Source organism: Dreissena polymorpha, chromosome 15 (genome assembly GCF_020536995.1).
Source record: "Dreissena polymorpha isolate Duluth1 chromosome 15, UMN_Dpol_1.0, whole genome shotgun sequence".
Classification (NCBI taxonomy): Eukaryota; Metazoa; Mollusca; class Bivalvia; order Myida; family Dreissenidae; genus Dreissena; species Dreissena polymorpha.
Window position 1 is genome coordinate 24,164,663 of NC_068369.1, and position 13,071 is coordinate 24,177,733.

General features: G+C 37.8%; 1 protein-coding gene across 1 annotated transcript; it reads right to left on the reverse strand.

Annotated features, from left to right (window-relative positions):
- Window positions 1-1,073: 1,073 nt before the first annotated feature.
- Window positions 1,074-12,862, reverse strand: LOC127859621 (multiple epidermal growth factor-like domains protein 10). Its single transcript, XM_052397124.1, has 12 exons — window positions 12,747-12,862; window positions 12,247-12,381; window positions 11,500-11,637; window positions 10,928-11,065; window positions 10,309-10,446; window positions 9,838-9,975; window positions 9,446-9,580; window positions 8,415-8,552; window positions 7,930-8,067; window positions 6,731-6,865; window positions 3,383-3,520; window positions 1,074-1,237 (listed from the first exon to the last, which is right to left on the reverse strand). Exons 1-12 carry the CDS (start codon window positions 12,859-12,861, stop codon window positions 1,074-1,076), a joined length of 1,650 nt encoding a protein of 549 aa, XP_052253084.1. The 5' UTR covers window position 12,862.
- Between the last annotated feature and the right edge of the window lie 209 nt (window positions 12,863-13,071).

Genomic DNA, 13,071 nt, shown 5'->3' on the forward strand with positions numbered 1-13,071 from the left:
GTGTGTGTGTGTGTGTGTGTTTGTGTGTGTGTGTCTAATTCATGTAACCATTATTAATATACCATGTATTTGTACAGGCAGTATTCGGTTGCGCACAACTGCATGTTTGTTGCCAAATATAGTGCATGTTTGCATACGTCAAGTGACTTCATAAAGCTATTAGCCTCAGTTCAAATGAATGCTTAAATCGTTCTTTACGGCAGACTATTCATAGCGACCAACGATGGATTTAATGCGAATGATATCAATCTTGTTCAGAGAACAAACCCTTACGCTGAATTACCGGTAACTGCGATCGCAAATAAGTATCAACCCCGTACGAGTAAAGTACCTTGCGTTGTTGCTGGTAATGTCGTATAAGTAGTCACAACTTGTGTCGTGGTTAAAGCGGTTGTTAGTTGTGGCTGAGTGGTTGGATCGCCGGTAAAGGCAACTGTTGTCGGCGCTTGCGTTGTTGTTGCACTTGTGCTTGGTGGCGTTGTTGGTGGAGCGGCGGTGGTTGGCGGCTGCGTGGTCGGCGCTTGGCTTATTACCGATGTCGTCGGAAGAGAATCGGTGGTAGCTGGCAGCGTGGTAGGAAGTTGGGTAGTGGTGGGTGCGGCCGTGGTTGGTGCGGCCGTTGTGGGTGCGGCCGTGGTGGGTGCGGCCGTGGTGGGTGAGGGTGTACTGGGTACCAACGTTGTGGGAGTAGAAGTCGGAAGCTGGGTTGATGTTGGTGCTTGTGTTGTTGTTTGAACGGCTTCAATAAGTTGTAAATAAAGGTTTGTTCATGTTTTAACTACAGTTTCGTGTTAATTGCTTGACGATTATAATTTATTTCTAAAATGAATTTAAAGTGTTAACAAGTTTTTACACATAGAATTAATGTAGGTAAAATCAAATAAATGCAAATAACCTGTAAACATTTCGAAATCGTATAACTCTTGATTTTTTTGTATAACTTATTTAAAAATTTATTTATTGTATTAATGCACATGAAAAGTATATTGCATAGCAGGACGTCAGTGTTCCATGTGTAACGCTATCGCAATCCATCAATACTAAATGCACATTTTCCAGAATTACATTGTTGGCTAATCCGTGCGTGCACGGTAGCTACCTGAGTCGCAGTTGAGTCCTTCCCATCCAGGCGCACATCCTGCCGGGCATGCACCGGAAATGACGTTACAGGGAGCTCCAGCTGCGCATGCGCCGCATGTCTGAGCACATCCGACTCCCCAAAAATACGTGTTACACGCTGAAAAAAGCGTTATAGCTGCGCTAAATCTAGCCCACATGCAAATAGCAACTACTTTTGCAAGGTCGCGGTGCTAAGGGGTCTCAAACAACAGGGTGAGGCAGAAAACTTGCACATTCATGTTATTGTACCTGATACGGAACTATTGTGATAAAACAAATTGTTATGGCTTATTGATAGATTTAGAAATAAATAATGTAAAATTATACTTCTAAACATTTGACGATATCTCTCTTGAATAAATGCAGTATTGTAAAAACAGTACACATTCATTAAGTCTGCAAGAAATTAAAAAAGAGCATTACGGGGGTTTGTGATATGTTTTTATTAAATAATATGTGTTTCTTAAAAAATAAAAGCTATCATTGTTTTTGTAAATACATATCAGGACAAAAATACAGATAATGCACATGCGCCAAGCATCTACATTTCTACGCTAAAGCCAATACGTTGACTCAAATGCTTCATTACGAACGCACACAGGAATATTAACCGTGTGATTGAAATATCGAGTCATCCTCCCTTCCTTTCACGTGAGACTTAAATCATCGCATAAATGCAACGTCAATACTCTGATATAAAATGAATTAATGTATTCCTATAAATTTCAAACTTAACAAGAGGTGTGTTTGTCAGAAACACAATGCCCCTTATTGCGCCGCTTTGAAGCCATATATTTGACCTTTGACCTTGAAGGACGACCTTGACTTTGACATTTCACCACTCAAAATGTGCACCTCCATGAGATACAATACACATGCATGCCAAATATCAAGTTGCTATCTTCAATATTGCGAAAGTTATGGCCAATGTAAAGTTTTTTGACAGACATACACAATGTCAGACAGACAGACACATACAATGACGGACAGACAGGCCAAAAACAATAAATAACCGATCATTCGATCCGGGGGCATAAAAAGCGTAATGTAACTGTGACAAGATTGAAACTATGATGCATCAGGGAAGTCGGTTCATTTTATGTAGCTAAGTTCAACATTATAATTTTATAAATAACGAATTTCAAATAAATAAATTAAAAACGTATTTTTATTCCAAACGTTTTCTCCTATCCATTTGAAATAATCAAATCCGATTTAATCACTGATTGGCTCATACCAATGTCGCAGTTTGTTCCCTGCCATCCTGCGGCACATCCGCCAGAACAGGCACCAGTCACCGAGTTACAGGACGCCCCCAGTGCGCATGCGCCACATGTAGCTGCGCATCCCAAACCCCATGAACCGGTACTACACACTGAAAATTATATTTAAGTATATTTTCCCTCACCGTAAATACACGCTTACCGATTGCTTTCTGAACTTCAGATGAAATAGTTGACCATATACGTTAAGAAGTGTCTATATAGACGTCTAGACGATATCGTACCTAAAGTATCATTTTGTGTATATTGGTAGACATCTTATTTAGTATGAATTATTTTGTGTAATCTGTGTTATCAGTTTAAGTAGTACAATGATAAAAACAAGGATATCAAATCAAGCACGAAACAAACTATTAAAACTCAGCCCCATGTGCAAATTCCTGCAAAATCGTTTCTGTGATCTTCTCCAATCATCTCTTGTTCGGTGTTGTTTTTGGGAATCCTTATGGAGCATCGTTCGTCAAAACTAACCAGCATATAAATTCATCTGATTATAAGCATTCACTCTGTATATATTGTTTGGAAACAATATCCATGTTACAAGCATATGTGTTCTGAACGTAAGATCTGTTAACCTCAAAATAAAAATGCACCTTTCTTTCCTCCGAACAAGCGCGCGAATTTTGATGATCATTTAGCGAAACGTTCTCTAGATATTTTGATAAAACTATATCCATTTTGATTATCGTATGTTGCAGCCTTCTCGACATGTCATGTCTTAAAAGCGAATGTGATTTTCCGGTCTCCTCACAATCAAAAAGTGCGTTCTTTAAAGTCAAAGCGTCCTCAAAATATTCTGCTGAAACGCATATCCTGTTACTAATCATTTGGCCTTGAACTTTGACCTTATGCCCTTCAAATCGATAAGCGTCTTTATTTGCTCGCAATTGACCGACCGACATACCGACAGACGGGTTCACATAAATATATACCTTCAACTTGGAATAAGGGGGTTGGGGTTATAAGAAACTTATATATACCTTGCGTACACAGCGTTCCCTGGTACCCGGCTGCACATCCATTCTGACAGGATCCAGTGACCTTGTTACACGGCTCTCCGTTGATACAGTTACCACAGACAGATAGACACCCGACACCATAGAAACCGTCCGGGCATGCTGGAAATACAGCACAAACTGTTGCAAAGGACATAACCGATGGCATCATTTTGATTTTTACAACATGCGTATCATTGGTTTCGGTCATAAAAATAGTTCCTTTCAATCCAAATTAAGGCACAAACAATATTTTGTCTAAAGTGTTCTTTGGCCCTGATTTAATGCACCAGTCTCGACCAATCGTGATACATCGGCTATCTCCGGACTCTGGACTTAAGCAATAACTCGTTTGCTGATCCAGAGTGCAGTCTCGACGCAGACGTAGGAAGAATCCCATCAATAAATACCAAGCAATATTTCTATCGTGTTTTAATATATTGAAATGCACATTTAGGAACAATGACATTATATTATTGTTTGTTTTTCAATTGTGATATTTATACACTCGTGTCAATACATCGCGAGGGGCGTGTCAACTAAAGAGAATACCAGTAGTTTTATATTTAAGGATATATATTTAAGGATATATATTTAAGGATATATGCCCCTTTTCCGCAGTTGAAATTTCTGTTAACAAACCTAGGGACAAGCTTGCATTTATCTTACAGGGCATCATGTTCACTATAACATCATGTGTCTTTACTTGCGACTCGCCTGGTTACCCTATTTTTACATGTTATGTATGCAATATTTGAGGTGATGCAGTAGCGATAAAAAAAAACTCAACGAAAGAGAATTTCTTAAAACTCGAGCTAATTCCGGTTTCCAAAGTCGATATCTATATTTCTCTGTACGCTTCTCTGTGTACTTGCTTAATTCTTAGGCTTCATTACTATTCTTACGCTTGGGATATAAACTTAAAATTTACCCATTCATGCCTAGTGGACTCTCCCAGCCTTCTAAATTAGATAAATTTATTTACAAAATTAGGGATGTCTAGTATATTTATTTCTATATTTAGAATATTTATTACAGGATTTCCGTTAAGCAAACAGTGCAGACCCTGATGAGACATCATGCGGCGTCTCATCTGGGTCAACACTATTTGCCAAGGCCTTTTTTCTAGACGCTAGGCATAAATGGGTAAAAGTAGACTGCGCGCGATTTAATTGGTTTTGAAATATTTAATTTATGATTTTAACGATATGTGTGAGTGATGATGTAAGGTTGTCTGTCTTTATGGCGAGACAGAACATGAAGACACACGCGCTCTCTATATGATAATGGAAACTAATTTACCTATCCATGAAGTTTCAAATAAAGGTGGAGAAATAAGCAATTTCGGGGAAAAGGAACAACTGATTTATTATAATTTTTCAATAGTACCTAACGTATATGCAATATGAAATTGCGAAAGATTTTCCAAACACGGAAAAACGATTTTGTTAATCATTGGAGGCTTACTTATTTGAACAGCATGACACTGAATTTTGTCACATAAAAAAACCGTTTCCATGTATACATTTTACTAAATAATCATAGAGCATTAATATTCATGTGTAACAATCCGAACGAATTAAGAGATGATAATAAACATACTATCATAACTAAACTTTTTTATTTTAATAGCAATAATTGTCAAAGAAAACGAGTTAAATCAATCGAAAGCATAAGTATGCGTATTTCTACTTCCATTCCGCACAGAGAGTTTATTAGATATTAGTGTTGCTCGTCACGGTTCTTTTCCACGTGGTTCGCCCAACATTGTCATTGCTATGGTTACGTTGCAGCGCATCTATCTTGCTTTTGCCAAGGCCTCTCTTGATGCAAAAAATGAGGACGCCAATCATTATGATAAGTAGAAACACGTCGGCGACAATACTGGCTACTTGAATTGCCTCTAAGGGGTCATTCTGTGCGGCGTTTGGTTGTGTGGAATCTAGAAAATAAAAAGAAACACATGTTGGTTTTTGTTTTGTCTTTGTACGCTTAGTTTTAACTTCGAATGAAATCAATAACATATATTTCTTATTACAACGCTGAAAGAGGCATCTCGGCAAATATAAGCGTATTTGAATAATTTCAAACCAACATTGTTTCTTTTTATTTCAAGCACAACATTTCGTAAGATTGTTTTTCATGAGAAGAGGGAGGCTTTGTTTAGGGTACTTCTTCTACAATTTATGCATTGAGAAGGGTACGATTTATGCTAGATTGTTTGGCTCCGCTCCTTTTATTGATCCACCGTACACTATTGTAATAAGCATCTGCATGTTTATTTCTACGGCGACAAAGCATGGTCGAGATCTGTGATGGATAATTAAGATTGCAGCAGTAAACTAGTATACTCTTCCTGTGACGGTCATGTTTTTCAACTGACATATCCAATTAAGGTCGGGTAAACGTATTTTTCTGTAGTAAACTGACAAAACGATTCCCAATATGATAAGAATACGCATAACATGACGTAATCTTCCAGATCTCTATTAAACATGGCTTCTTATGGTAATTTTAATCAATATAACGTACCTTAGGCGATTAAGATCGAATGAAGATAACATTATCTCAAATTTGATTGTTATTATAGTAAATTTAAAAAAAGATATCGAAAACAATCATGGAAACCTGGACAACCAAAAAAGTTTTAAAAAGGCACAATAACTCAGGGTCGGTCGAGTGAGAAGAAACCAACTAGTTTTTCCGCCTACTGGTCAGGCGGCCACAGAATGGTCCTAGGATATTTCAGTTTAGGTTTACAACAGACGAGGATTCAAAAAAGAGAGACGAAAGCAAGCATTTAGTACGATGTGACAAACGGTTTCAAATGAAGGAAAAAATAAATCCGGGTAAGATTGCAGAAAATGATTGATACGTGTAAAACTATCATGGAGAGACGTAACGGTCATTACATCGATACTTTTACGCCAAAACATTGAATGCTTTTGTGATATGATTTAACATTCATATTTGTTTGTGGATGTTTCGGGTAGAAATAACACTCCAATATTTCGAATATATCAATTTGTTTAATAAATTATGTGAACAAATAACTCTATCCCACCATGCATGTGATGGCTGTATCAAATAACTGACATCAAAAGTTGTTCTTGTCATGCCGAGTGCAGATGTTAATTATCCAAAGTTTCTGATTATTTTGTTGTTAGCCTTAATAATGAAATTATGTATTCAACAATAACCTGTATATGCATAATTCAAGCAACTCTAACAGGAACTTGTCAGTTAACTATAGCCCATATTTATGGAAATGCATTGCAGATTATTGTCCTGTCAAGTTCCCTATTACTAAATAATACATGTTATCGTTCCAACCTGTTTTGCAATCCGGAAGTATCCATCCTGGTGCGCATGCGTTACAAGCACCGGAAACACTGTTACAGGCGGCTGAGTTGGCGCAGTTACCGCACGTGTTGGCACATCCAGCCCCAAAGAAACCTCCAGCACAACCTATCGACGAATAGCGAGCAAGCAAGAGGCTATTTGAAGCGAATGTTGGAGATACATATATATGTATTTTTCAAAGCAGCGTTCTAAGCAAAGCAGTTGGTACATGAAGCCACCAATAAGTGTTCATCTACTTTGAAAACATTTCTATACACGTTTGCCAAAATTTGCGGATGGTAGAATCTAACAGGCATTTGGCTAATTATTATAAAACGTTCGGTTTTATTCCGAAATTAAATCATATGTTAACACTGTACTTGTGTTAAGTAGGTCGGAAACTGACAATGAAATTGACAAAATTAAAATTATTAAATGTTGGAATACAAAAAGAAAATCATGTTTATTGATGAATACGCCTAAAATTATTCTTCATTTATCTTATCTAAATTATCGAATTTTGTTTTATTTAATTACTCAACAAAAATAATCAATAATGCAAGATAACATATAAATGTGAGTAAGAATGTCGTAGTCTATAAAACAAGCAAATTCGTTGAACTGATATCCCCCGCCAATATGCTTCTGGACACAAAAGTGTTATATTTGACACTCAAAAAGCATTTTCAAGATACAAAGGGTCATAACTTCTTTATTATCCAATGTTGTACAGTGCAATTTGGCGTGCATCATCCTCTTATCCATGTATATACTCATACCAAATTTCAATGAAATCTGCCAAAGCACTTGCAAGATATGGCTCCGGACACAAAAAAGCATTTTTCCAAGATACAAAGGGCCATAACTCTGTTATTAACAGATCGTGTACAATGCCATTAGGCGTGCATCATCCTTTTATCCATATAAACTCATACTAAGTTTCATTGAAATCCGCCAAAGCACTTCCAAGATATGGCTCCGGACACAAAAGTACCGGACGGACGGAAAGACGGACGGACGAACGGACGGACAACGCCAAAACAATATCCCTCTGCCTATGGCGGGGATAACAAATCAATTACCGGTAACATTTGTCCAAGCCTAGCTCTAAAAAGCAAATATGTAACTTCTATAAGAATAAAATGAACTTTACAATGTATATTGCGTAATACTTATCACATATATCGTACTTTGTTGGCAAAGGGGACTTTGATATCCCGGCGCGCATCCCGCTGCGCAGTTGCCTGTGACCTTGTCACAAACTGCTCCGCCCATACACTGGCCACATGCCTGAGCACACTGATTGCCATAGAAACCGTTGGGGCAAGCTTAAGAGAACATGTATGTATAAGCTTTATTGAGAACACTTCTTTTCATACAGCCGTAAAAAGACGACATTTTTTTTATAAATATCTGAGTTTCACTTACATCTTTCAATTTATTTATATGTATTCGTATGGTAACAACCATTCGTTTTGTTTGTGTAATGTAGTTCTTTGCACACATACTATGATTTTTGATATGCGGGCGATTTTTTGTTATAATTACATTTTTAACTATGAATATTTAAATACCCATCAATAAGCTGTGTTTTCCAAACAAAATTGAATTCATAGTAATAGCGTTACGACCGTGGGTGAACATTGAATGTCGGATGCATACAATGCAGACTTACGTAATGTACACAGCGAGCCTTGGAACCCGGCTGCACATCCGGTTGGACAAGAACCATCGACCTTGTTACACGCCACCCCGTTGAGACAGTTACCGCAGGCAGACATACATCCGGCACCATAGAAACCGTCTGGGCACGCTGAAATTGTGAATAGTAGTTTGAATACGGCGGTTCAGCTGTTGTAGGGATCAAGCCTTAACTTTAAAGTATGTGTTTCAAATATATCAAGAGATTTTTGTTAAACCTGTATGCCCTTATCTTACATAAATGGTATATGGTATATGGTATATGGTATATGGTTCCCAAAAGACCAGCACTGGTCAGCAGTATTCAGTTAAATGTATATAAAACAAGGCTATGACAGAATTGCACGACATACAGGTGTCGGGTTTAATCGCTATTAGTAAAATAATTGCTTTCATATTTGCTTGTATCTCTACATGTGTCATTTTCCATAATGAAATCATATTTTCTGTTAGCACAGCATTAGTGGGATTAGTTTGAAACAATCACCAGACGAGGTTCCTCTGCTAAATATGTGTGGCATATTAACGTCACAATGCGTTCATTGTGTTCACCAAGTTTCATGATCATATCAAAATCATCCTTTCCACACAAGAAAACACTGCCAATGTCCATAAATTATGTATAGGTCAAAGCGTTCGAACGATACCGTGCTGAAAGAAATAGTCTACGGACCGACCGTCTGACCTTCCGACAGACCGGTACGTGTGATGAAGTACACTCACTTATTCTTAGGAGAGGAAATATTGGGGAAATAATGGTGCCTCTGTTATTGCTGATTTTTTCTGATAATATTTTAATTTGAAATTCAAAATTGTTTAAATATATTTAGCAATATTTGTAAAAAAGTATTTTCATTTAAAATACAAAATTGTATAAACATATTTAGCAATATTTGTAAAAAATATAATGATACGACATGCCTTGAATTTTGCGACAAACTTAACCCAAAACAATACTGGTCTAATATTGAGATGAAACTCCACCAAATGTCTTCTATATCGTACCATTAACGCAGCTAGGCATCTGAAACCCTGGCTCGCAGGCCAGACACGCCCCTGTTACGGCGTTGCAAGCAGCCCCATCCTGGCAGCTACCGCACGTCTGCAGACAGTTCACGCCATGGAAACCAGCCTGGCAACCTGGCATTGATAATAGCTTATAGATAGACTTGAGTTTGAAAGGCATAGAACATTAAAATTCTGGAAAAACAAGTATTCTTCCGATTTTAATATAGATACTTACTAGTACGACTGCATTATGGATTATTATTATCTAGTATCCATCAATTTTAAAACCAACTACATGTATTTCTATTTGTGAAACAAAACGTTCTTTGCGACAAACCCTATTTTTGTTACGGTTATACATAAAGTATATGTAAACTCAAAATCCTTACCCTGATCGCAGTTCGCCCCTTGAAATCCGGCATTACATCCGGCCGGACATGCGCCTGTCACTTTGTTGCACGTGGCTCCCTGGAAACAGTTGCCGCATTGTTGAAGGCAGTCGAGGCCATAGAATCCATTGAAACACTCTGGAAAAAATATTTGTAATTTAATCAAATTCCAATAAATAATTACATATGTATTCAAAATAACAGACATCTTACCACGAAATGTACCTTAAAACAAGGTTGGACTCCGAAATGTGAAACTTAACGAGACAATGGGACTTATTGTTAAAGTGAAGTCAAATTATAATATTGACGCAATCTTTTTTTGTAAACAGTATTTCCTTCGCCGGAAAGCAATAAGTACACATTTTTTGTGTTGTTTCAGTCGACAAATTATTTGTATATACCACTCGTGAATAAGAACTGATACTAAACCAAAACCAACACAATATCTTGATGTATTATTGTGTTTACCTGTATCGCATTTTGTTCCCTGCCAACCAGCCGCACAACTTCCGGGACAGTTGCCGGATGTGACGTTACAAGCGACTCCACCAATGCATTGGCCGCACGTAGTGAGACAGTCCTTTCCGTATGTACCGGGTGCACAGGCTGAGCATAGTAGGAAAAAAAAGAATAAAGCGTAATTCCAGGAAACATTTTTATATTTATTACCCATAGTTTGTAAGCTTTTTCCCTTTACACGTTTAAACTAACATTCAATTCGTTACAATGATATAAGCCATGTAGAACCACAATGCGCAGTCAACCCATTTTTTCGAAATAAAAGTACGTTCGCTTTTTGGTCAACACCAAAGTTCGTTGATTAAACAGCTGATTTATCAATCTGAGGGCACTTAAGTTCTATTCTTTACATTCGCACACAGGCATATCTGGTGATGTATAATTCTGTAGTATAAGTTTATGACCACTATTTCCACCACCACCACCTCAACCATAAGTTCAGTTCGAATGACACGAAATGATGTGCATCAAACTTTCAAACGATCATGCAAATTCCAAACAGTGCGACGCAACGCAAATACGTACAAAAAAACGTGATTTTTCTTCAAAAATAATGAACGTCTTTTACCCTGTGTGCACATAGGGGGTCGGAGGCCGGGCTGACAACCTCCTGAGCACGTGCCGTTCGTAACGTCACAGGGGGCGCCCGCAAAGCAAGAGCCACACGTGTTGATGCAGTTGGCACCGTAGAAACCGACAGAACAGCCTTAAATCACAATTTAGTACCGGAATTATAATAGCCTAGTTATGTGAAAACTTGGCTTTAAGCATTTTTGTGAAGTGTCGTCCCAGAAGAGTTTCTGCAGTCCACAGAGGTTAATCAGATACGACATTGTCCGCCTATACTGAATATTCGTTAAGAAGAGATTTTCTTTAACAAAAATGACATGTAAGCTTGTAAGGACTACACAGTAACTACGCTCCATAAATTAATGTAGAAAAAGGATGGCATTTAATCTTTGTCATGGCAAATGCATTTACAGGTCAAGTGGTCTGGCTAGGGTACGTACTTACGAACCGTAATAGTCAAGCGCTCAACCAACTAAGCAAGCCGGATACTTCATTTAATATATCATACAAATTCAATTTCTTACCTACATAACATTCACAATTTCTAACTGTAAAAATAACAATACGTACGTGTAGTACACATCAAGCCACTCCATCCCGGGGCGCAACCGGAAGGACACTGCCCCGTGACCTTGTTGCACACCGTTCCGGGGGCGCAGTTACCACACTGAGATTCACATCCGACACCATACGTTCCGTCTGCGCATTCTAAAAACGATCTCAAAAATGATTTGGGATTTGAGAAATGAACAACACAAACTATGATAGGATTTTTACAAACAAATTAATAACTGAAACAAAAAAGTGGCACTTGATTGTTATGCCACATTTGAGCTTTAAATGTACACGAGGCAAATGGTCATCGCAAAATGACTGCTCAAATTAGACGTTGTTTTCATACCGAGTTGAAATACACAGTTAAGTTATAGGAGAGAGAGAGCCTAATTATTGTTGGCTTTTCTGTCACTATTTGACAAAATGCGGGTTGCACGAAGCCACATAAGCATCGACCGACAAACTTAAGTTGAAGTTATGCAAAATGGTGCTATATGACAAAAATAATGGCAAACAAATATGTGTTGGTGCAACGTCATTAGTGTTTTAACAATTTTTAGCATATAAAATGATCCATAAAACTCAATATTTTGTTGCTTATCATGCATTTGTAAAATGCTCATACGTGTCATATTGACTCATATCATCGTATCATCATGACATAGTTATTACACGCTGAGCAACAGCATGTTGTATCCATTGCATTTACATGTATATATGAATTAAAATGCCTCATTAAGCTCTAATAAGTACAATACGTACCTATCTTGCACGTTGGCATTTGCCAGCCAGGCTCACACATCATGCAGTTTCCGGTTACAGCATTGCAGGGTGCAAGAGCGGCGCAGTTTCCACATGTGAGCTGGCAGTTCTCGCCATGAAAGCCCGGTGTGCAAGCTGTAAAAAATGTCGAGTACAATAGGAAAGGTTTGACCATCTGTTGTCAGACATTGTGTGATACATAAAGCCATCTATCAAATACAGGTAATGAACCACCGATTAATATGCAGCGCATTTGTTTTCAGGCAAATAAATCACATCTACCTACGTGTGTTCAAATCTAGATTATGGATAATGAATAATCAAGACAAAGATAAAAGACGATTTATAAAAAGGATATGTTTAAAACTAAACGCTGAAATAAAAAAACATTTCGTATATTTTACAAAAGTCGATTTTAAAGTATGCCATTTTAAGCAACGAATTTTCATGCAGAAACAATTAAAATAATATATTTGAAGATTCCGAAAAAAATCGCATACGCGTTTTGCACAGCGTTCCTTCCCAGCCTGCTGCGCATCCGTCAGGACATCTTCCGGTGATTTTGAAACACGCCTTGTTTGCGAGGCACTGACCACAGCGCGAAGAACATGACATGTCGTAGAACCCGTCAGCACACGCTGTGAACAAAATTATGCTTATTTCATAAATCGTACTTATCACATGCTACGCGTTATTTTGTATGTAATATAACTACTAATACGTGTATCTAAGACATGTGTAATCTATCTTTTTGACCGAATTTTTGTTTTGCTCAGCATGGATTCCGCAACATGTTTGGGTCCAATCAAGTTGCTTGTCACAATG